The 24,779-nt window shown below is 39.9% G+C and overlaps 1 protein-coding gene across 1 annotated transcript in view; it reads left to right on the top strand.

Moving 5' to 3' along the window:
* Nucleotides 1–24,779, top strand: part of DCC (DCC netrin 1 receptor) — a 958,218-nt gene that overhangs the window by 668,628 nt on the left and 264,811 nt on the right. The window contains exons 8-9 of the mRNA XM_073343560.1: nucleotides 378–534; nucleotides 17,099–17,253. Of these exons, the coding sequence (XP_073199661.1) occupies nucleotides 378–534; nucleotides 17,099–17,253 (312 nt within the window). The remainder of the gene's footprint in view (nucleotides 1–377; nucleotides 535–17,098; nucleotides 17,254–24,779) is intronic.

The raw sequence follows: 24,779 nt of genomic DNA on the forward strand, positions 1-24,779 counted from the left end.
AATCTCTGTGTGAGCAATGCAATTTTTATGAGTTTTGTGATCATACATGTAAGAGAGAAGCTCTGAACATTAGCAGGACAGTAGCTCATCTAATATATGTTTGTTGCTGTTGAACTTTGTGGATTATTGCTTGCACAGAATGTTGTATTTTTGAACTTTGTGGATTATTGCTTGCACAGAATGTTGTATTTTAAAGTGTGGTTTTACTGTCAGTTTTCTCTTTTTTTCCCCTCCCATTCATTTTATTCACACACTTCCATTTCACATTGGCCCTTTGTTTTGTAACACATCAGTTGTGCCAACTACACTGCTTCCCACCAGCCCTGAATCCCCTGTTCCACCAACCTCTCTGATTGATTCCTCTCCTTCCCCTTCAGCTATCCCAAGTTCCAGTGTCCTCCCCTCTGCTCCCCGAGATGTGGTCCCTGTTTTGGTCTCCAGTCGATTTGTCCGTCTCAGTTGGCGCCCACCTGCAGAAACTAAAGGGAATATCCTGGCATACACTGTCTACTTCTCCAGGGAAAGCATCAACAGGTAGGTGCCAATGACTAAGATGACTTAAGCAGCCCACTACTGTTATCAGGGTGATCATGGTCCTAAAGCTGCGCAAGGTTTTTAATAGTGTCTCACAAACTATTCTTGAGGTTTTGGATACAATACTTTACAATAATAGCCAGTATGAAGACTGAGATTGTCTACTGTAATTTATCTAAGTTCATATACCATGCTTAGTACCTTGATAACAGAGCACCTTTCTGGCTAGGAGGGTAGTATATTGATTGTAGCTTATGCAATCCCAATTTACTTGCAACAACTTTATCATCTTAATTTCTTGTCTAATATATGGCTAGTAGATTAGCACATTTAACTTTCATTTCCCTCTGGAGAAACAGGTTCAAATTCTGTTAAAATCACAAGTGAAAGTAAATTTGGTGAGCTTTCCTTAATTGATAAAGGAGGATAGCTCCAGCAAAAAAGCCAATGTCTAATTCAGCACTGGTGTAAAATGGAGTAACAAGAATGGGTGCAAGAGTGGTACAGGTATTACAGGGGAGAACTGAGATGTTAACAGCAGAGTTGTGTTTTGGAGATTGCACTGTGCTATGCCTCAGTTTCATAAGTATTTATAATTGTACATTGAAAAGCTGTTCTGTAATAAAGATGTTGTGGGGGTCTTGTTTGTTGCTCACACGATTCCCTGTCTAATGTGCTCAGGGTACATGTGAAAAAGATGCTTTTAGTTTAGTTTTGTTTTTCTAATGGGCAAAATCAGCCTGAGATCTGAGAGTTAAGATGGATTTTCCCTTCCTTCACATCATTGTCTACTAAATGTCACTTTCACCTTAACTGCACTTGTAATACACCTCAACTGTGTGATGGTTAATGGTATTCTTGCAGGAGCCAGAAGAACACAGATTCTGAGGGTGAATTAGAATGAAACCTATATTGATTTGAGAAGTAAATGAATTTGCAATGGAATCATTGAGAACTAATATACTTGGCACCCCAGGACCATTTTGTATAGTCATTTTCCCCAAAAACCTTTTCCCACATTTTGATCTCATTTTATGAGGTGGAGTAGCATCTGCAAAGAGAGATTTTTAGGTTTAGCCTTGGGTTCTTTTGGGAACTATGCCTTATCCACAGTGAAGTATGTGCTTAGCTATGAAGGGCCCAGTCCCATTCTCTCATTGTTTACTTGTACTCTCCTGTCTGTCTGTAACCATCTGTTATCTCTTATCTTACACTTATAGTGTAAGCCTCTTGGAGCAGGGACTGTGTGTTCTTTGTTTGTGCAGTGCTTAACACAATGCGGTCCTGATCCATATCTAGGGCTCAGAGGCGCTACTTTAATACTACTAATCAATAATAATTAATACAGTCTTACCAAAGAAGAAACTCCCCTTTTGGAGATTAGCATGTGCAAAAAACTGCAGGGTTTGGCCCTTTATCTCTAGCATTATATGTTTTATTTGATGATGCTACAATAATGTCAGGATTTTTAAGAAAAATAGTGCTATGCACTGCACAGAACAAACAGAAACCTACAATTATTACAGAAATTCTTACAGCAAGAGTCAAACCATTCTTTTTAATGGAAAACTGCACCCATTTTGCTCAGCAGAATACCCTGCAAGTACACAGTGCCCACAGCACAACTTCCTGAAATATGATGTCATTTGTGGGAGCCCTGTGGAGCCTCTATAAAGGTGAAGAGGAATGATGGGCTTCTGTTGAAAATACAGCCCTAGGAGTCAGGGTTGTTGGGTTTTATTCATGGGTCTGCCACAGACTTCTCTGTGACCTTGTGTTGTGAAGATAATATATGGATAGGGCTGTCAAACGATTACAAATATAATCACAATTAATTGCACGATTAAAAAAATTGTGATTAATCACAGTTTTAATTGCACTGTTAAGAATAGAATACCAATTTAAATTAGCCATATTTTAGATGTTTTTCTACATTTTCAAATACATTCATTTCAGTTACAGCACAGAATACAAATTGTACAGTGCTCACTTTATATTATTATTTTTATTACAAATATTTGCACTGTAAAAAAGATAAAATAATATTTTTCAATTTACGTCATACAAGAACTGTGGTGTAATCTCTTTATTGTGAAAGTGCAACTTACAAATTTAGAATTATTATTAGTAAAACCTTTAGAGTGTACAGGTGAAAGCATGAATGTGCATACAAATGTTTAGCAGATCTGGCACGTAAATACCTTGCAATGCTGGCTACAACAGTGCCATGCAAACACCTGTTCTCACTTTCAGTGACATTGTAAATAAGAATCAGGCAGCAGTATCTCCCATAAATATAACCAAACTTTTTTGTCTTAGCGATTGGCTGAACAAGAAGTAGGACTGAGTAGACTTGTAGACTCTTAAGTTTTACATTGTTTTGTTTTTGAGTGCAGTTAGGTAAAAATATGTATAATAAATTAAAATGGTATTCTATTATTGTTTAACAGTGCAATTAAAACTGTGATTGATTCACTAGATTTAAAAAAATAGTCGCAATTTGTTTCGCATTAATCGCTTGCATTAAATAAGATTAATTTACAGGCCTATCAATTAAAGATTCTAAGGTATTCTTAGATACTACAGAAATTGGGGATATATAAGTAACTAAGATAGCTAGAACATGCTAACCACTGTGTGAGGAGCTGACTGTTCTTAAAATCCAATTTAGATCAGCGGATGCTCAGCATGTTACACAATCAATCCATCAGTAGGGCCCCATGTCTATCATGGATTCCACGACTTTCCGCGAACTCCGTGACTTGTGCAGTGGCCAGTGTGGCTGACCCCAGGACTGCCCAAGCAGCTGGCTCTGGGTCAGCTGCTCTGGTGGCCACAGAGCCTGCCACACCATCCGTTACTGGCGCAGCTCTGCAGCCAGCCACGTTGGCATCCCTGCAGCATGCAGCGGTCCCTGGGGCGGCCAGAGCAGCTGCTGCTCCCCACAGCAGCAGCCCCCAGGCGCCTCCCTCACCTCCGATTTAGTCAGGGGTATTTATAATATAAGTCATGAGATAGGTCATGGCTGTGAATTTTTGTTTATTGCCCGTGACCTCTCCGTGACTTTTACTAAAAATACCTGTGACTAAATCGTTGCATTATCCATTAGCTATCTCAGTTTGGGCACCGAACAATTGATTCTCCCAAATAAATGGACATTCTTGAAAATATGGATGTTAACATCTGTGCTTCAATTTCCTCAACTATAAACTAGGGATAATAATACCACCCATACTGCACATGGGAACTTTCAGAACTGATGTTATAAAATGCTTTGGGATTTGAGGATGGAAGGGATGGTAACAATGCAAAGCATTATTACAATTATTTCTCATCTGCTTTAATGCCATACTGAATCAGACCAGTGGTCCATCTAGCCCAATATCCTGTTTTCAACAATGGCCAGTAACAGCTTAACATTGAAAAGAATACTTCAGTATTTAAATATGAAATATTTATATAAAACTACTGTTATTTTTTTAAGATTCCAAGATATATCCATATCTATATCTGTATCTGTGTAGTAAGGGCCTCCAATTCCCTTACACTGGTTGAATATTTTCTTCCATTTAATTTCAGTAACACTACTCACAGAGGGTAAGGCATTATTCAATGTGAGGGTGTCAGACTCTAGCCCTAACCCAGGTATGGAAGTTGTTAACACTCCCTTGCAGAGGGTTTTCATGCTTCCAAAATTTTTAAAAAAAAATCTTTTTAGCAAGATGGCAGCCTCCAGCGTTTAGCTTAAAGATGCCAATTGTAATTAAAAACTTTCTTAAAAAATAAATTTCACAGTTTAGCCATGGCGAGAACTGCCTCTGGTCTTCTGAACTTTCAGCCTGTGAGGCTGAACCAAATGAATGTAGTTTTCCTTTAAGCACTTGCATAGACTACTGAGTCATTTATTGTTTATATGTTATTTTTACAGAAGAGCTATTTTTCTCCTTACAAAAATAGTGGATCTGACATTAACCTCAGGCATGCAAAGAAATTGTCAGGCAAATTACTGTAACTCGAGAGTAAGAAGCTCTTCCCAGTTTGAGAATAACAGTAATTTTGTGTGACGATTGACAGTACCAGTAATGCTAGGGATATGTATAAGTCCATACCATCAAACTTCTTTAGAGCCAATCTTTAGTTGTACAAAGAAAAGGAGTACTTGTGGCACCTTAGAGACTAACCAAGTTAGTCTCTAAGGTGCCACAAGTACTCCTTTTCTTTTTGGAATACAGACTAACACGGCTGCTATTCTGAAACCTTTAGTTGTACAGTAACTACTGGGTGACATCCATCTCACAGGTTTGAGAAGCAGATTGAGAAATCTCCTCAGTTTGTACACTTGCTAGGTTGAACCTATTGCCTCACTGCTAATCCAGCTTTCCAGTAAGTGAATTTTAAACTTTCCCCATCAGCTTTCTTGTATTACATGCTGTTATTGGATGCCAAAGAGCCAGGCAAGTCTTTGAACTTGAGCTAATAGGAACAGTGGATTGCTGAAAACAAGCTGGACTCTTTTCAAGAATGTCTTTCCTTACCAGACACTAAAAACATCTAAAGGGGAAAGAGAGGGAGAAGTTTGTGTAGTGTGGGGCTGCAATTTGAACAAGAGGGCTCCCTGACTCAACATTTCTAAAGAGAAACCCCTTTGGAAGTGAAGCATTTATCATATACCCTCACCTTTGGTGTGTTTTTGATGGCCTGCTTTTTAATCTTCGCACTTGGGTAGGCTTGCTTCAGGGGATCAAACACTGAAATGGTTTTGCTTGCTGATAAGGAAAGCACTTACAGGTAAAGGGCAGGGTTTTTTATTCTTATAAGTATGATAAAACAAACCTAAATCTATTAGGAAATAAATAAATAAAGACCACAGAACACACCTGCATCCAAAAGAATATCTGCATGAGAAAATATGTTCGTTTAAAAGACATCATGCTTTCAAACTATCTGCTGACATATTGAAAGGAAAAATAAACATGATTCAAAGGAACAGGTGACCAAAAGTAATGATAAACATCTGTTAGTGGGTGCTAATGTTTATCTTCTCCATTAAAATATCATGAAAATATCATGTCAAACTTTTAAAAATAATGGTAAAATTTTCAACCGTGCCAGAGTCACTTGGGAGGCTAAAGCATTGTCTACATGGGAAAGCTTTGTTCAGTGTAAACTAGGTTGCAGATTTAAATGGATATTGTTATACAAGTATATTCTGGCTTTTATGGTTTAGTTTAAACTAGGGCTCTCAAGCGATTAAAAACATTAATTGTGATTAATGACATGATTGATAAAATTAATCGTGATTAATTGTGCTGTTAATAATAGAATATCATTTATTTAAATATTTTTGGATGTTTTTTCCCTTTTCAAATATATTGATTTCAATTATAACACAGAATACAAAGTGTACAGTGCTCACTTTATATTATTATTTTTACTACAAATATTTGCACTGTAAAAAGCAAAAGTAATAGTATTTTTCAAATCTCCTAGTACAAGTACTGTAGTGCAATCTCTTTATCATGAACATTGAACATGTTGAATTATGTACAAAAAATAACTGATTTCAAAAATAAAACAATGTAAAACTTTAGCGCCTAGAAGTCCACTCAGTCCTACATCAGCCAATCTCTCAGAAAAACAAGTTTGGTTACAATTTGCAGGAGATAATGCTGCCAGCTTCTTGTTTAAAATGTCACCTGAAAGTGAGAACAGGCATTTGCATGGCACTGTCGTAGCCAGTATCGCAAGATATTTACTTGCCAGATGCGCTAAAGATTCATATGTCCCTTCATGCTTGAACCCCCATTCCAGAGGATATGCATCCATGATGCTGATGGGTTCTGCTCAATAATGATCCAAAGCAGAATGGATGGACACGTTCATTTTCATCATCTGAGTCAGAGGCCCCACCAGCAGAAAGTTAATTTTCTTTTTTTGGTTGTTTGGGTTCTGTAGTTTCTACATCAGAGTGTTGCTCTTTTAAGCCTTCTCAAAGCATGCTCCACACCTTGTCCCTCTCAGATTTTGGAAGTCACTTCAGATTCTTAAACCTTGGGTTTTTAGAAATCTCACATTGGTACCTTCTTTGTGTTTTGTCAAACTGCTGTGAAAGTGTTCTTAAAATGAACAACATGTGCTGGGTTATCATCGAAGAGAGCTATAATATGAAATATATGGTAAAATGTGGGAAAAACAGAACAGGAGACGTACAATTGTCCCCCAAGTAGTTCAGTCACAAATGTAATTAATGCATTCTTTTTTTAACGAGCCTCATCAGCATGGAAGCATGTCCTCTGGAATGGTGGCCCAAGCCTGAAGGGGCATACGATGGTGTAGCATATCTGGCATGTAAATACGTTGCAATGCCAGCCACAAAAGTGCCATGCGAACACCCATTCTCACTTTCAGGTGACATTGTAAATAAGAAGCAGGCAGCAGTATCTCCCGTAAATGTAAACAAACTTCTTCATCTTAGCGATTGGCTGAAGAAGAAGTAGGACTGAGTGGACTTGTAGGCACTAAAGTTTTACATTGTTTTGTTTTTGAGTGCAGTTATGTAACAAAAAAATCTACATTTGTAGGTTACACTTTCACAATAAAGAGATTGTACTACAGTACTTATATGAGGAGAATTGAAAAATACTATTTCTTTTGTTTATCATTTTTACAGTGCAAAGATTTGTAATGAAAATAATAATATAAAGAGAGCACTGTACACTTTTTATTCTGTGTTATAATAGAAATCAATATATTTGAAAATGTAGAAAAACATCCATAAATATTTAATAAATTTCAATTGGTATTCTATTGTTTAACAATGTGATTAATCATGATTAATTGTTTTAGTTAAGCACATGAGTTAACTGAGATTAATCAACAGCCCCAGTTCAAACCTCTTCCCAAGTGAGATAAGCTTACCAAAAAGAGACACTTTTAGACTGATAAGAAGTTAATGATACTGAGATAGCTGTATCTATGTAACCTGTAAAACTTTTCCATGTAGACATATATACCCATTTACAAAAGTTACTTTGTCACTTAGGAGCCTACCTAGATTGTGAGCAGCTTGTACAGTGCCTGTTCTGTGACTGGGGCTCCTATGAGCTACAATAATACAAATAGTAAATACTATTACTACTATGTCTTACTGAAACTCAATGGGACTGTGGGCTTGTCGAAACTTACCGGGGATCGACACGTGGCGATCCATGCATCGGCAGTCGATTTAGCGGATCTAGTGAAGACCCGCTAAATCGACCGCAGATCACTCTGCTGTCAACTCCTGTACTCCACCAGATCGAGAAGAGTAAGGGGGTCGATGGGAGAGCATTTCCCATCGACATCACATAGTGTGGTCCGCACGGTAAGTAGATCTAAGTTACGTTGACTTGAATTACATTATTCACGTAACTAAGTTCTCAAACTTTTTTACTGGTGACCCCTTTCAGATAGTAAGCCTCCGAGTGTGACCCCCTGCTTATAAATTAAAAACACTTTTTTATATATTTAACATGATTATAAATGCTGGAGGCAAAGAGGGGTTTGGGGTGGAGGCTGACAGCTTGTTATTACTCCCCATGAATAACCTCGTGACCCCCTGAGGGGTCCCGACCCCCAGTTTGAGAACCCCTGACGTAACTCAAATTGCATAGCTTAGATTGACTTTTCTCTGCAGTGTAGACAATGCCTTAGACTCCCAAGTCACTTAGGTGCTTTTGAAAAATTTACTCAAAGTCTTTAAAATTAGTAATGGACTCAAGACACAGCAACTAGCTCTAGATCCAGCTCTTTAATTCCCCCAAAACTCAGGAGCATTTGAACACAGGCTTTAGGTCTGGCATAGTATATAGATTGCAAGGTCTTTTGAGCAGGGCTCTGTTTGTTCTGGGCACTGTGTAGCACATTTTTTCCCTGTGAAAATTCACTCATAATAATAGGGAGTTAGATTCAATATTCAGATCCACACCCTGGTTCAGATTTCAAGTATTCCCCCAAACACTGGGGCTGTTGGCATGATTCAGGCTGAACTGTTTTTAAAACCTGCCTCCAGATTGGACTTTTATTCAGTTATCTTTCCTGATGTAATTTAAACATGCAGGATTTGCTCGCTGGCCATTTGTTTGCATTCCCTCTTCTTTTCATCTTTAATCTTCCATCCCCCACCCACACCCCATCTCTGTCTTTGTCAGGCTGACCCTGGACAAGTTTGGGCATTGATTCATGAAGGCATTTGATCTTTGTGTGGTGTTACATTAGTCACCACAAGGACAGACCCACTGTTTGCTTTTGGCAATTTGTTCATGATCTAATGCAGTGGTCTCCAAAGTGGGGTGAGCTCCTAGACCGCTGAGTCTTTGGCGGCAGGCCGGCGGCAGGCTCTCTCGGCAGCTCTTCTTTTTTTTTTTTGCTTCCCTAGATCTGGCCCTGGGGGTGCGCGATCCAAAAAGTTTGGAGACCACTGATCTAATGCATGTTATTATGAGAAAAAGATTACATTCAGTTCTAATATCACCTCAGAATATGTCTAGTTAACCGTGCACAGTATTCACAGAATTCAGTCTTCCCAGTGGAGAATAAAAAGAGGAATGCTGTATTTATACTGTGATATATATTCCTGTCCAACATTTTCAGCTAGACATGGGCCCAAGAAGCAAAGTCCATGTTTAGATTGGTTTCAGAGTAACAGCCGTGTTAGTCTGTATTCGCAAAAAGAAAAGGAGTACTTGTGGCACCTTAGAGACTAACCAATTTATTTGAGCATAGGCTTTCGTGAGCTACAGCAAGTGAGCTGTAGCTCACGAAAGCCTATGCTCAAATAAATTGGTTAGTCTTTAAGGTGCCACAAGTACTCCTTTCCTTCATGTTTAGATTCTAACCCTTCAAATTCTGATTGTGTTTGGATCTGGTATTTTGGTTTGTGCCCATCTTTCTTCTTAGTTATTATTAATAAATCTCAGTTTTTTCTCTGATAAATGAAATTAAGGCCCTGATTTTGCAAAGAGATTGATACTTTTGGAGACAATAGGACTCCCCTTGATGTAAAGGTCTACATAGGGAACATCAGGGCCTACATTAATATTATAAAGGACCAAGGCATTGATTTGTTTTTCTTTTTGGTCACAAATTAACAGGCGCAAAATCTTAAAGCCAGAAAGGCCATCAGATCATCAAAGTCTGACCTGTGTAATACAGGCTATAGAATTTCACTCAGCTACCCCTGTACTGACTAACACATATCTCCCAGAAAGATTTTCATCCTAAAGTTTTTAAAAATTATTCCCAGAGGCACTGTTCATGTTTGTTGTTTTCCTGTTATAATCCATGTCTTTCTGCTACTTCCCAGGAGTGAAGATAGTGGGAGGTACCAAAAAAACTTAAGGTGCTAAAACCTTATTAAATTAATAATATGCATTTCACAGCAAGGAACATTAACATGACTTTTCCACCTTGTAACAACTAATTAGGTGTTTGATACATTGTAAAAGCATTTGTTGCTCACCTAAGAGGTGTATGGGAACAATGTAATTGCATTATTAACCCTGATACACTTATGTAAGATGATCTACATTCACCTTTGGAAATTACATATTGTAGGCTCCATCTTATAAACAAGTGAATCACATTAGAAACTGTTGTTTATTTTACACATGAATGTTGTGGTCTAGATTTTCAAAAACTGATTGCCTAAAGTTAAAGGCTCCTGATTTCAGTGGGAGCTGCTGGATCCTCCTCACTATCTGTGGTACTTCATATAGCCCACATTACCGTAGTATCTGAGCACCTCACAATTGTCAGTGTATTTATCCTCACAACACTCCTATGAGGTAGGGTAGTGCTATTATCCCCATTTTATATATGGAGAACTGAGGCAGAGAAAAACTAAGTGACTTGCCCAAGGTTATACAGGAAGGCTGTCACAGAGCAGGTACCTGAACCGAGGTCTCCGAAGTCCTAGCCTAGTGCCCTAACGGATGCTCATCCTTCTCATATGAAAATCAAATCACTTATGTAGGTGCTGAAGTAAGAATATAGGATTTGAAAGCATAAATCAGGAGTTCAGGATCCTGACACAGGGAAGAAAGGTAAGCAGCAGAATACGGACCCTGGACTTCAGGAAAGCAGACTTCGACTCCCTCAGGGAACTGATGGGTAGGATCCCCTGGGGGAATAATATGAAGGGGAAAGGAGTCCAGGAGAGCTGGCTGTATTTCAAGGAATCCCTATTGAGGTTACAGGGACAAACCATCCCGATGTGTCGAAAGAATAGTAAATATGGCAGGCGACCAGCTTGGCTTAACGGTGAAATCCTTGCGGATCTTAAACATAAAAAAGAAGCTTACAAGAAGTGGAAGATTGGACAAATGACCAGGGAAGAGTATAAAAATATTGCTCGGGCATGTAGGAATGAAATCAGGAGGGCCAAATCACACCTGGAGCTGCAGCTAGCAAGAGATGTTAAGAGTAACAAGAAGGGTTTCTTCAGGTATGTTGGCAACAAGAAGAAAGCCAAGGAAAGTGTGGGCCCCTTACTGAATGAGGGAGGCAACCTAGTGACAGAGGATGTGGAAAAAGCTAATGTACTCAGTGCTTTTTTTGCCTCTGTCTTCACGAACAAGGTCAGCTCCCAGACTGCTACGCTGGGCATCACAGCAAGGGGAGTAGGTGGCCAGCCCTCTGTGGAGAAAGAAGTGGTTAGGGACTATTTAGAAAAGCTGGACGTGCACAAGTCCATGGGGCCAGATGTGTTGCATCCAAGAGTGCTAAAGGAATTGGCGGCTGTGATTGCAGAGCTATTGGCCATTATCTTGGAAAACTTGTGGCGAATGGGGGAAGTCCCGGATGACTGGAAAAAGGCTAATGTAGTGCCAATCTTTGAAAAAGGGAAGAAGGAGGATCCTGGGAATTACAGGCCAGTCAGCCTCACCTCAGTTCCCGGAAAAATCATGGATCAGGTCCTCAAGGAATCAATCCTGAAGCACTTACACGAGAGGAAAGTGAACAGGAGCAGTCAGCATGGATTCACCAAGGGAAGGTCATGCCTGACTAATCTCATCGCCTTCTATGATGAGATTACTGGTTCTGTGGATGAAGGGAAAGCAGTGGATGTATTGTTTCTTGACTTTAGCAAAGCTTTTGACACGGTCTCCCACAGTATTCTTGTTAGCAAGTTAAAGAAGTATGGGCTGGATGAATGCACTATAAGGTGGGTAGAAAGTTGGCTAGATTGTCGGGCTCAACGGGTAGTGATCAGTGGTTCCATTGGCAGCCGGTATCAAGTGGAGTGCCCCAAGGGTTGGTCCTGGGGCCAGTTTTGTTCAATATCTTCATAAGTGATCTGGAGGATGGTGTGGATTGCACTCTCAGCAAATTTGCGGATGATACTAAACTAGGAGGAGTGGTAGATACACTAGAGGGCAGGGATAGGATACAGAGGGACCTAGACAAATTGGAGGATTGGGCCAAAAGAAATCTGATGAGGTTCAATAAGGATAAGTGCAGGGTCCTGCACTTAGGACGGAAGAACCCAATGCACCGCTACAGACTAGGGACCGAATGGCTAGGCAGCAGTTCTGCGGAAAAGGACCTAGGGGTGACAGTGGACGAGAAGTTGGATATGAGTCAACAGTGTGCCCTTGTTGCCAAGAAGGCCAATGGCATTTTGGGATGTATAAGTAGGGGCATAGCCAGCAGATCGAGGGACGTGATCGTTCCCCTTTATTCGACATTGGTGAGGCCTCATCTGAAGTACTGTGTCCAGTTTTGGGCCCTGCACTACAAGAAGGATGTGGAAAAATTGGAGAGAGTCCAGCGAAGGGCAACAAAAATGATTAGGGGTCTGGAACACATGACTTATGAGGAGAAGCTCAGGGAACTGGGATTGTTTAGTCTGCAGAAGAGAAGAATGAGGGGGGATTTGATAGCTGTTTTCAACTACCTGAGAGGTGGTTCCAAAGAGGATGGTTCTAGACTATTCTCAGTGGTAGAAGAGGACAGGACAAGGAGTAATGGTCTCAAGTTGCAGTGGGGGAGGTTTAGGTTGGATATTAGGAAAAACTTTTTCACTAGGAGGGTGGTGAAACACTGGAATGCGTTACCTAGGGAGGTGGTAGAATCTCCGTCCTTAGAAGTTTTTAAGGTCAGGCTTGATAAAGCCCTGGCTGGATGATTTATTTGGGGATTGGTCCTGTTTTGAGCAGGGGGTTGGACTAGATGACCTCCTGAGGTCCCTTCCAACCCTGATATTCTATGATTCTATGATTCTAATTTAGAACACCGGTTTTTGAACATCTATCTAGCTGTCTGTCTAGCTATCTTATGGCTTTATACTACTGCCCATCACCATAGTATTGGGTTGCCTCCCATGTGAACTTGAAAGCAATTATAAAGTCCCGAATGGATTTCATGAATCTCAGCCCTTCTTTCTTTGTTATTTTTCCCACGTTAAATCCTGAGGTCCTTGCTTGGGTTATTACTCAGTCCTTACGCAGTCAAGTTTGGAAAATTTACTTTTGCTATGGTACATTTCTTATTTTTTGAAGTTAGGAGAAAGTGGGGGAAGCATAAAAGCACTCCTTAGATTTTATAAAACAATACATCAGCTAGTCTCAGGTCATTAATCTGGGATATAAGACATATAGGAAAATTATGTATTGCAGTTGCAAAAAGAACATTTCTAGACTCAGATGTCAGGTTTCTAATACTTTATTTGGAAGACATCCTCAATACGACAGCTGGAAACCCCCCAAAATAGGAATTAGACAAATAATGGAACCTGCCATAATATAATACTGTCCATCTTTTCTAGCATATAAAGAGGAAAGTATTGGTTAGTATAGAGCAAGCTAGCCAGGAACGGGAACACCTTAGACTGTGTTTTTTCAAAGAGCCTAAGGGAGTTAGACACCCAAATACCACTGAAATTCAATGGAGGATGTGTACCTAAATCTCTGAGGTGCCTTTGAAAGTCCTAGCCAGAATCACTATCTGCGTATTGATCACTTGTTCTGACAGGCCTAATTCTGAATGGATTAAGATGTGAACAGTAGGCTGAGATGTAGGTCTGAGAAACAAAATAGTTATAAATCCCACCCTGGTCTGTGTCCAATGGGCCTGATTCTTCATTGTTTTGCAGAGGACAAAACGCTACTTTGTCAGCATTTTCACGCACGCCATTGGTAGCATTTTGCACCCAATTTGCACAGACTACACAAGTTGTAAAGCAGCAGAGATTCAGGCCCTTTAAGCCTAAAGTGTAGATTTGATACACTTATACCGTTATTAGGGGAAATAACGGTACTCAGCAGGCAAAATAGGCTCTTCAGTTCCTTGACTGGAGTTCTACATAACAGGGAAAGAAAATTCAAGTATTTCCTTTTCATATTACTTGGAATAGATTTGTTGCAGAAGTGCTGGAGGCTGTGTATCATCCCTAATGTGCTGTGTATTGTCCCTAATGTGTGTAAGATGGACATCACTGCAGGTAGCATTGCCACAGATGAAGATAAACAGATATTAAAAGCAAATACACACATCAAAAGTTCTAGAGGAGCTGCTGAATTTAAGAGAAGTTTCATTTTTTGAGATTTAGGTGAATAGAATTTCCCATTTTTGCTTCATCTCTGTTTTCCTTTTATCACTTCCTTTCTACTGTTTTGTGCGTTGAAGGGCCTCTTCTGTTACTTATTTATCTCCACAAAAAAGTGGTTCTCATAGGCAATAGCAATACGTGTCTGACCATCCCACAGCTCACTGAAGTTATTTTTTTTCTTCATTTTTTACTGTTGTGAATTCCCACATTGCAAAGAATTAATGTAAAGGTTGTTATGGGCTAGATTCTGCATTGACATGAATCTCTTGCTACCTCACTGACTTCAGCGGAGTTGCACTCAGGGTCAATAAGCCTGGAATATGGCTTATTTTGGTTTTGAGTTCAACAGATTCCATTTCCCAAAAGAAGGGAGTAGCTTGGTTCTGGATTCCACCAGAATAATAATAGAATTTGGAGATGGAAGAGACCAGGGGTGAAGAGGGTTTGGGTTGGTCAAGCACAGATCTACTTCCTCTGCTAAAAGCAAAGGGAGAGCTCCCCTCCTCTTCCCATTTTGGAGGAGCAGCTCTACTCCACAGCTCTCTGGCCCATGTAACAGGAAATTGACCTGGTGCTTTTTATCTGCTTGCACCATTAGAAGAGACCTATGGTCCCCACTATCTCCTATGTAGGACTTTGCTGGTTTGCTCCGTAGACTATATTCACCAGTGCTTTGTCTGAATGAAGCAGAGCAAGGACTTGAACCTGCCCCCCCCCCCAAGTGCTCTAATCTAGAGAGACAGACTGACACTGCAGCCTGGTGGTTAGGAAAGTAGTGTTGACATAGTCCTGCCAAAGTAGAAGAAAAAGTGATCACTGATAAAGTTTGCAGATGACAGGGGGTCTGGATCGCTTGATAAATCAGGCGCAAGCAAGTAATATGTGTTTTAATACGACTAAGTGTAAATGTATACATCTAGGAACACAGAATGTAGGCCATGCTTTCAGATGGGGGACTCTATCCTAGGAAGCAGTCAGTCTGAAAAAGATTTGGGGGTCATAGTGGACAATCAGCTGAACTTGAACTCCCACTGTAATGCTGTGGCCAAAAGAGCTAATGCAATTCTGAGATGCATAAACAGGAATCTTGAATAGGAGTAGAGAAGTTATTTTACCTCTGTATTTGGCACTAGTGCAACTGTTGCTGCAATAGTGTGTTCGGTTCTGGTGCTCACAATTCAGGAAGGATGTTCATATATTGTAAAGGGTTCAGAGAAAACTCATAAGAATTATTAGAGCATTAGAAAACCTGCCTTATAGTGATAGACTCAAAGAGCTCCATTTATTTGGCATAACAAAGAAAAGATTAAGGGATCACTTGATTACAGTCTGTAAGTATCTACATGGGGAACAAGAACTCTTCAGTCTATCAGAGAAAGGTACAACAGAATACAGTGGCTGGAAGTTGAAGTTAGACAAATTCAGATTGTAAATAAGGTGTAAATTTTGACAGTGTGGGTAATTAACCATTGGAACAATGTAGCAAAGGTCATGGTGGAATCTCCATCAATGACCTTGTTTAAATCAAGATTGGATGTTTTCCTATAAGATCTGCTGTAGAAATTATTCTGGGGAAGTTCTGTGGCCTGGCCTATGCAGAGGGTCAGCGTAGATGATCACTATAGTTCCTTCTGGCCTCGGAATCTGTGAAGGTGAGGTTCTAGGGAGCCCAAACACCAAGCCTGAACCCACTAAGCCTTCACTGTTTCTCAAAATCAGAAGAGTCTATCCCTCTGTGGCTTTCAAGCCACAGTCTAGCATAGGGAAGTATGGAGGAGCACTGCCCTCAGAGGCACTGGGCCTGGAGTATTCCCAATGCCTCTAAGAATGCAGGGTGTTTCCACACAGCTGTGGTCACAGCAGTTCCTTTCTCAAGGTGTAACATGCTCTCCTGATGCTGGCTTCTGTCTATTGATCAGTAGGAAAGGACATGAAACAATGGCTTCCTCCTGCCCTATTTAGGGAGTCCAGTGCCACCAACAGACACACCCTTAGTCTTTGTGTACTTAGAGGCCAGGATCAGTAACGTGGCTAGAATCTGAGAAGATGTGCGAAGGAAGAAGGACTCCTTTTATTCTCTCTCCCAGCTTTGGGTACATGCACAAGACCAACCATAGTCTTATCTTATGGGACTGAGGCTAAAATCCTTATTCAGTTCGTAAACAGGCCACACTCCCAGATACTTTTTGCAATATATCACCCTTAATCTGTGTGCTCAACTGCTGTTGACAGCCATGGGAATTGCACATATGTATCAGAGACTGTTTGTCTTCCTAGGATATGAGAACACCACTTAATAATCTCTGTGCTATTTTTGCCAAGACGCTAAAAGAGCTAAGTGGGGCAGAGCGCAAACTTTACAAATTTGCCTTCTTTTCAGACCTTTGTAATGGAGACGGAATCAATCAAATGGATACACTTCATCTCTGTGTGATCTCTTTGCATTAGCTACAGTAACTGACGCCACTGAACACAGCACTGCTAGCTGGGTGGTGGTATACTTTTGTCCCCATTGTCATCAAGAAGGCACATCTGTTAGCGGCACTGACAAAACAAGTTGTAGAACATCAGAACCTGTTTTTCTGTCATTAGCCCAGTGTTTATGATCCAGTACACATCTCACCCTCAAGATCACAGATGTTTCTGTTTATTGAACAGCTATTTGTTTCCCATCAGTTTCCATTTCCTATTGTATTAAGGCAGGGAAGGAACCAGAAGATTGTGTTGCTTATTAAGTGTTTATAATAGAACATTTCTGAGGTTCTGGTAGTTCTTGCAGCATTTATCTTGGGCCCCGTCGCATGAGTTAATTTGTAATATAATGCTTCAGGCACCTAAAAGAAACTCTATAGCCCAAAGTCAGAGTTAAAAGAATTAGCGACACTTTGCTAGCTTGCCAAGTATTATTAAATAAGTATTGCTTGGAAGGCTATGTTAATTTTAAAGTTATTTTGCTGTGCTAATGTCTTTACTTAGGGAACGGGCACAGAACACAACACAGTCTGAGACACTTCAGCTTACAGTGGGAAATCTGAAACCAGAGGAGACCTACACGTTCCGAGTGGTGGCATACAATGAATGGGGACCAGGAGAGAGCTCGCAATCCATCAAGGTTGCCACGCAGCCTGAATGTAAGTATGCGGTATAATGGTGTTTCCAAGTTAGATAGAGTTAGTAATGATCTACTTCTGCAGCAGCTCTGCATTTGTCATGCTGAATTTCTTTAAAGTTTACAAATAATTCTTCATTATAAATATTAGTAACAGAGTCCATATGGATGGTCAAAATAAACTTCCCTCTATTTTCATTGTAATATAATATATGTTCTTACAATGTATTTTCAAAATATTTGATCTGATCAGTGAATTGTTTATTAGATTTGAACAGTACGGTATATTGTTAGTTGGTGTGTTGACTTTGTATTGTGTGTGTCTCTCTCTCTCTCACACACACACAGTATTTCTCACACTTTATATACAGGGTGAAATACTAGTCTCCTTGAAGGGCATGGAAAATTTTCCAGTTGCTAGATGTTTAATCTATTCATAGTTAATTGGAAATATTTTTATTAGTCTTCAGTATATTTTGGAGCTTCTTTGCAGGGCCTTGCACTTTCTTCTCTGTTTTCTCCAGCTGTAAATATTTGCACACATGTTTCATCCTCAGAAGGAAGATAAACTTTCTTTAGTTCAGAGTATTCTGCAATATGTCAGGGTTGTCCCACTTAGCCAATCAGTGTCCCAGAGAAAGGGACCCAGGCTGGACCAATTTTTGATTTTCACAGCACCACCAATTGGTAGGTCAACTTTATTGTCAGAAGGGGAATCTTCTTTAGTTTGTAACACATTTTGCCTCAGTGGAAAGGGTTAAATGGGGTTTCCTGATTTACTGTTGCAAGTGACTTGTTGCCCATCTAAGTGAAGGAGATGGGCGTGGCTTTTTGTGGTGGGGGGAAATAGACTGAGGTCTTGGAGACAAGTCTCTTGAGATGCCAAGATTCTTGAGAAGGCTTAGCTGGATTTTATACTGTTGAATTCTGCATTCCTTTTGTGAATAAAATCAAATCCAGGAAAGGGCTACCTTCAGCCCAACTACAACATGTGTGGAATGTCTTTGGAATGGACTGGAGAAACCACATGTACACACTGGGTGTGTTAATCAGGAGAAAAAACCAAGATACTCTCATTTGTGATCATTACAAACAAACAAACAAACAAACAAACAACCCCTCTCTCCCTCCACCACCACAGCACAAGTAGGGATGTTAGTGCAGGACCAATGCCAACTTGGGAAATTACATTCAGCTTCCCTAAAGTTCTCCTGAACTGCAGATTTGTTTGGGCAAAGTATTCTACATTTCCTGCCATGAAACTCTTTTGCAGTGCTGTTTTGTCTTGTTATTCCCCTGCTGTGGTCCACCAGAGGTGGCTGCATTTCAGCCCTGAGTGAGGAGAAATCAGGTTGAAAATCACTTTATAAATATGAAAAGCAATTTGATATCCTTTGATGCAAGGTGCTATGTAAATTAGTTATTATCATGTTATTTACTCCTTCACCTAACACAAGAAGTAGGGGTCACCCAATGAAATTAATAGGCATCAGATTTAAAACAGACACTTCTTCACACAATGCACAGTCAACCTGTGGAACTCTTTGCCAGGGGATGTTGTGAAGGCCAAAACTATAACAGGTTGAAAAAATATCTACATAAGTTCATGGAGTATAGATCCATCAATGGCTATTAGCCAGGATGGGCAGGGATGCGACTCCATGCTCTGAGTGTCCCTAGCTTCTGTTTTCCAGAAGCCAGGAGTGGACCACAGGGGATGGATCACTTGATGATTGCCTGTTCTGTTCATTCCCTCTGGGGCACCTGGCACTGGCCACTGTCAGAAGACAGGATACTGGGCTAGATGGACCATTGGTCTGACCCAGTATGGCCATTTTTATGTTCCTTTTAACCATTAATTTATATATATATATATATATATATATATATATATATATATATATATATATAAATTAAAAAAATTACAATAATGTATCTATCAAGAAAGCACATTCATAAGAGATCCTTGCATAAACATGCACCAACACTTCCTAGTGTTGCTCTTAGTGTATGTGAAGCTCAAATAACATAGGGACTCCTACAGTATTTAATAGAATTTCTCTCCTATTCAGTAACTTGAAGGTTGCTCCAAAGTATCAGAATTTGATGGTTGGAGAAAATATCTTTTCCCATCATTATTTTTCCCCCCTTGACAAAATGATGTTATCATTTCAAAACAACTCTCTTCTATGCTGGAATTCAGTCAGTATCTATGTTGCTGTCTCCTGGAACATGATGTAGCTATTGTACAATAAAATATACAGCTGCACTACAAATTGAATATCAAGATATCTGTGTTATTTGAAAATATCAGAAGTATTATGCAATCTAGCTTTGTTAAGAAATAAAAACCAGTGAAAAAGGACATCTGAAATGCATGTCTGTCAATGACTGTTTCTAAAAGTGCATACAGTTTCTCAGTAATCAGTTTAAGAGATCAACAAGCACAAGTTCCAGCTTTTGAAATAATCATCCAAAATATATGGGATGGATTTATATGAAGGTCTTTGTCTCCAGATTAAATCTTCCTTTGGACTAAACTCCAACCCCTTTTCCTCTGCTTTTGATGGTGTATAATTTCACAACTGTATTATCAGTCAAGATTTAAATCCCTGCCCGCTTAAGTTGTCTAATCTTTTCATACCACATGTGGAGACTTTGTGAGTTATTATTTTGACTCTTCAAGATGCTATTAGAGCAGCCGAGCAGCAGAGAGTACAGAAATTTGTCTAGTTCTAGCTTGGAGGGTTGAGCTTTTCTGTGTTTGTTGAAGGTAGCCTCCCTGCTGGGGCACCAACTCCATTATCTTCACCACCGTTAGCTATTAAGACACGTGTCAGGGTTCTCTCCCCACTCTGAACCCTAGGGTACAGACATGGGGACCCGCATGAGAGACCCCCAAGCTTATTTCTACCAGCTTAGGTTAAAAACACCCCAAGGCACAAATTTTCCCTTGTATCTTGGATTAGGTAGCGCTGCCACCACCAAGTGATTTAGACCAACTCAGGGAAAGGACCACTTGGATTTCCTACTCCCCCCTAATATCTCCCCCCCCTTCACCCCCTTTCCTGGGAGGCTTGAGAATAAACAAGATGAGCACAGACCAACCTTGGGGTTTTTTAGGACAACTAAAAAAAACCCCAATCAGATTCTAAAAGAAACAGAACTTTATTACAAAGAAAAAAGGTAAAAGAAGCACCTCTGTAAAATTAGAATGGAATATAATCTTACAGGGCAATTGGATTAAAAAACTCAGAGGATTTCCCTCTGGGCCAAACTTTAAAGTTACAAAAAGAAAACCAGGAATACACGTTCCTCTCAGCACAGAGAAAATCACAAGCCAAAACAAAAATAAGCTAACGATTCCCTTGCTAGTACTTACTAATTCTAATGAAGTTGGATTGCTGGCTTCCTTGATCAGTGTCTGGCAAGCACACACAACAGACAGACCAAAACCTTCCCACCCCCTCGCTCCCCAAGATTTGAAAGTATCTTGTTCCCTTATTGGTCCTTTTGGTCAGGTGCCAGCCAGGTTACCTGAGCTTCTTAACCGTTTACAGGTACAAGGATTTTGTGCCTCAGGCCAGGAGGGATTTTCTAGTACTGTATACAGGAAGGTTGTTACCCATCCCTTTATATTTATGACACATGCCTTTTAATAACCCTGTTTCTCTGTGATGTGTGTATTGGAAGAGGTTGGAAAAAGAAAAGATTAATAGGGAGACGTGTCAATATACAGTTAAATAATTTGATTGATTTACTGCTTAACTGTCATGTAATTTGCAGCCTGTAAACATTGCCTTTGATCATCTGCAGTCTAATGGAATCCTTTTACTTTGCAATTACATTTAACCTTCCATGCAAGAGTCTTAAAGGGCTTGATAAGGAATAATTAATTAAGCCTTACTACATCCCTCTGAGGTAGGGAAGTATTATTATACCTACTTAACTGCAGCACAGAGGCCCATCTGTGTAGCCATATGTTCAAACCCCCCCCCCCCCCCCACACACACACACTGCATGGTGCAGAAGGGAGCAAATCCACTGAAAAGCCAGTGATCCCACACAGGGAGGAAGGTGGCTAAGTGGATGCCCCCATTCATGGAGCCCAGCCACTTTGCCCCCTCCACAAAATAGCCACATAGTCTGTTGACAATGGAAAAGTGGGTGAGCTCAATGTTTGGGAGGAGGGGCTGCATTATATGGCATTCTCCTCCTCCAGAAACCAAACCAACCACAGGCTGAAGAGTTATAGCTGCTTGAGACAGGATTAACTGTCTGCTGCACACTCTGGGCCAATCCAGCCTCTCCACACCCATGGAAGTCCCTCTAGCTGCCAAATCAGTGTAGTGTGGCTGCTGTGAGCACTGCTGCTAGAAGTCGGAGGGCCCGACATCTATAAAATTAAGTAAGATGAACATATCATTTCAGAGAGGCATGGTTAACTAGACCTGACTTTGCAGATCAACTATGTATTATTGAAAAAAGTGTAGGACTGCCTGCTGCTGCTGCTTTAGATTAAAGAAATGCAATTGTGTGAAGTGAGAAATGAAAGAGTGAAATACTGGTCACAATCAGTAATTTTCAACAGATGTTGTGAGTGATAAAGATCCACAGACTAAAGGTTTTACGGTTAGAGTGGAAGATTGCTATATCTCAGTACATATCTATTGTGATTGGAAATGAGATAAGTGCAATCAAGGGAAGTGGTTGTGTGGTCTTTGTCAGCAGGACTGGAGGCCAGTTTTTCAGGGAAGATGAATTACTGTAGGTAATCCGTTCTCCTTAACATAATCATATGAATCTCTACATCCATGAGTCTAGGTCTTAAAGGGTCTCAGCAGTGTAACCGCTTTTCTGTGGCAGTTTATTGTGATCCTCGTTATGACAGAGCTGAAAGGCAGTGCATTTCCATTATCTGAGAGGTCACTTAGTACTGGAAGAGAGTGCTACAGGGCTGACTGTAATATATTGTAACAGTACATTTCTCACTATTCAAGGCAGATTTGAGAAAGGAGAAAGATAATGTAATTTAGAGGAAGGACTGGCATTTGTTTAATATATTTTCCATGAGCAGTCGCAGGATGAAGGAGCTTTTCTGGTTCTATTGGTTGTGGACCTGATCTTCTGAGGTGCTGAATCTCTTCTACAAGGTGCAGGGCACCTTCTTCTCTGCAAGGGGAGTTGAAAGTCCTCAGTGTTTTCAGGATCAGGTCAATTGAGTAAAAAATAGGAGGCCAGATCCTTCTCCTATTGAAGTCAGTGGCTTCAGTGGGAGAAGGATCGAACTCTGAATAAAAGCCTTAGGCTTGGCCTCGTGATAAAAACCATTATTCCCTAATAAATCAGGAGGAAACTGATAAACAGGAGGAGCTAATCCACTCTGTTATAATCCATCATCCAAATCTGCATTTTCAGTATCAAAGATGAACTATCACTATATTTATGATTGCTAAAAAAAAATCATTATGGAAAGAGTTGCAGTAATTTATTTGAACACTTACAGGGTCTGCTCCACCCTAGGCATAAGCAAATCTCCATTAATTTTAAAAAAATGTGTTTTGGAGTAATGGAAGCAGATAAAAACAGGCTTGAAGTGTTTGATTCTATGTTCTGGCCTTCTTCTATTATAAAAAATAATCAAATGAATAACTGTTGTGACAGGACATACTGTGATTATCAAGGGAGTGATATTCAGTTCTAAATCCCTCTTTGTCCCCATGGTAGAAACAGTAAGTGTGGAGTAGCTACTTTCAGGTTTTTCCTGGAGGCCAAGGAAAAGCCAGCTTTTCGTTTAAGTGGGTCTTTAATCTGTTGTTTGATTTTCCTCAGGGAAACATCCACCTGTTGAAATGAGCCAAATATGTGGTCAAACATCAATGACAACACAGAACTGTCTTGATTATTCAGAGAGCATTTCAGAGCACACATACGTATTATCAAGAGGAGACAAACACTCAGGCCAAATTTCTCACAATTGGATGCCTATGTTAGGCCTTTCAATCCAGCTCTCTGATTTTTTGAGGACGCTGTCTCCACATATCCTGTGAGATTTGTCAGTTCACAGCACTTCAGAGATTCAGGCTCCTGAGGCCCTAATCCTGCCGGCCTCATTATTCTCGTCATACTGCTCTACCAAACTGCTCCCTCCTAGCACTATTAGTTGTGGATTTGTGTGTGGTAGCGTATTATATTGGGATGAGTTAGTCTGTAAAGGGGTTGCTAGAAGACTGACATTCATAAGGGACAGAATTAAGGTTGCAGTGTTTGGTCTGCAGTGTACAGTAGTTGTGAGAGAATAAAACTGGACAGAAATGTGTGGCTGCCAACAGAAGATTTTGGGTGGGATTTCCAAAAGCCACAAGTGACTTAGGAGCCTATGTTCCATTGAAAATCAGTGGGATTTAAGCTTCTAAATCATTTACATGCTTTTGAAAAATATATCTACAAATTCCATTGATTTTAATTGAAGTCAGTAGGAGTAAGGCCCCTTGCCTGCTTGGATGCTTTTGTAAATCTCAGTGGGTATCCATCTGTATCTTTAGGTGCCTTTATAAATCTGCCCCCAAGTGCTTTTGAAAATATCACCTTTTATGTCTATAACAGAGAAAATTTTATTTGTCCGTTGCAACTAAACAAACAATGGCTAAAACATCCCTAAATACTACTTTTAAAAAAATGTTGACCAGATCTACTCAAGCTTTCTTTCTCAACCAATTTTTGTGTAGATAAGCAATATTTTAAAACAGTTATAAACACAATAATCAGATTGACATAGACCAATGTAAGCCACAACCAAGTTTAAACACTTGCTATTAAAAATGTATCTAAACAAAACATCTTAGAAAATTCAAAGAGCATAAAAAATAACACTGTGAAATTTCACATAAAAAGGTCAGGTGTTGGGGAAAACAGGGATTTGTGCCACATTTTAAGCCCATTTCAGAACCTAGTTTCAACTATCAAGCCACAACTAGCTCCACAGTGATAAGTGTGTGAGTGAGAGAGAAAGAGAGATGAATTGGCAAGTTAAAGAACAAAAGCGTATGTGTATGTAACACATACACACCTTTGTCCTTTTAACTTGCAAATTTTGTTTTCTTTATAGGAAAAAAAATAAGGTCAGAGCAGACTCATCCTTTTGCAGATACTGTTGGAGGGACTGAGTTCGTACCTCTCCTAGTCTGTGGCTGGTTGGGGTCACATGGCAATGCTGAATCGGGCCCTTCGCTTCAAATGTTCAACATTGCTCAACACACAGTTATCACAGTTATTTCCCATTCAAACATTTAAGGTGTCAATGTTTAGAATTTCTAGCTCACGCTTTCAACATTAATAATAACAGTAATGACATATTTTTCTAGCCAACAATACAATGGAAGCCCGGGTTTCAGAATGTCTCAGTGTAATGCGTGGATTGTTGGTCTATGGATTATTAACTCATAACATTAGAAAATCTTACCAGAAAGTGCAGATTGATGTGTTGTCCAGTATAGGTAGATGATGGGTCAATGGACTTGTAGTTTTTACATCTCCATCTGTCATTTT

The sequence above is a fragment of the Lepidochelys kempii genome, chromosome 5 (assembly GCF_965140265.1).
Source record: "Lepidochelys kempii isolate rLepKem1 chromosome 5, rLepKem1.hap2, whole genome shotgun sequence".
NCBI lineage: Eukaryota > Metazoa > Chordata > Testudines > Cheloniidae > Lepidochelys > Lepidochelys kempii.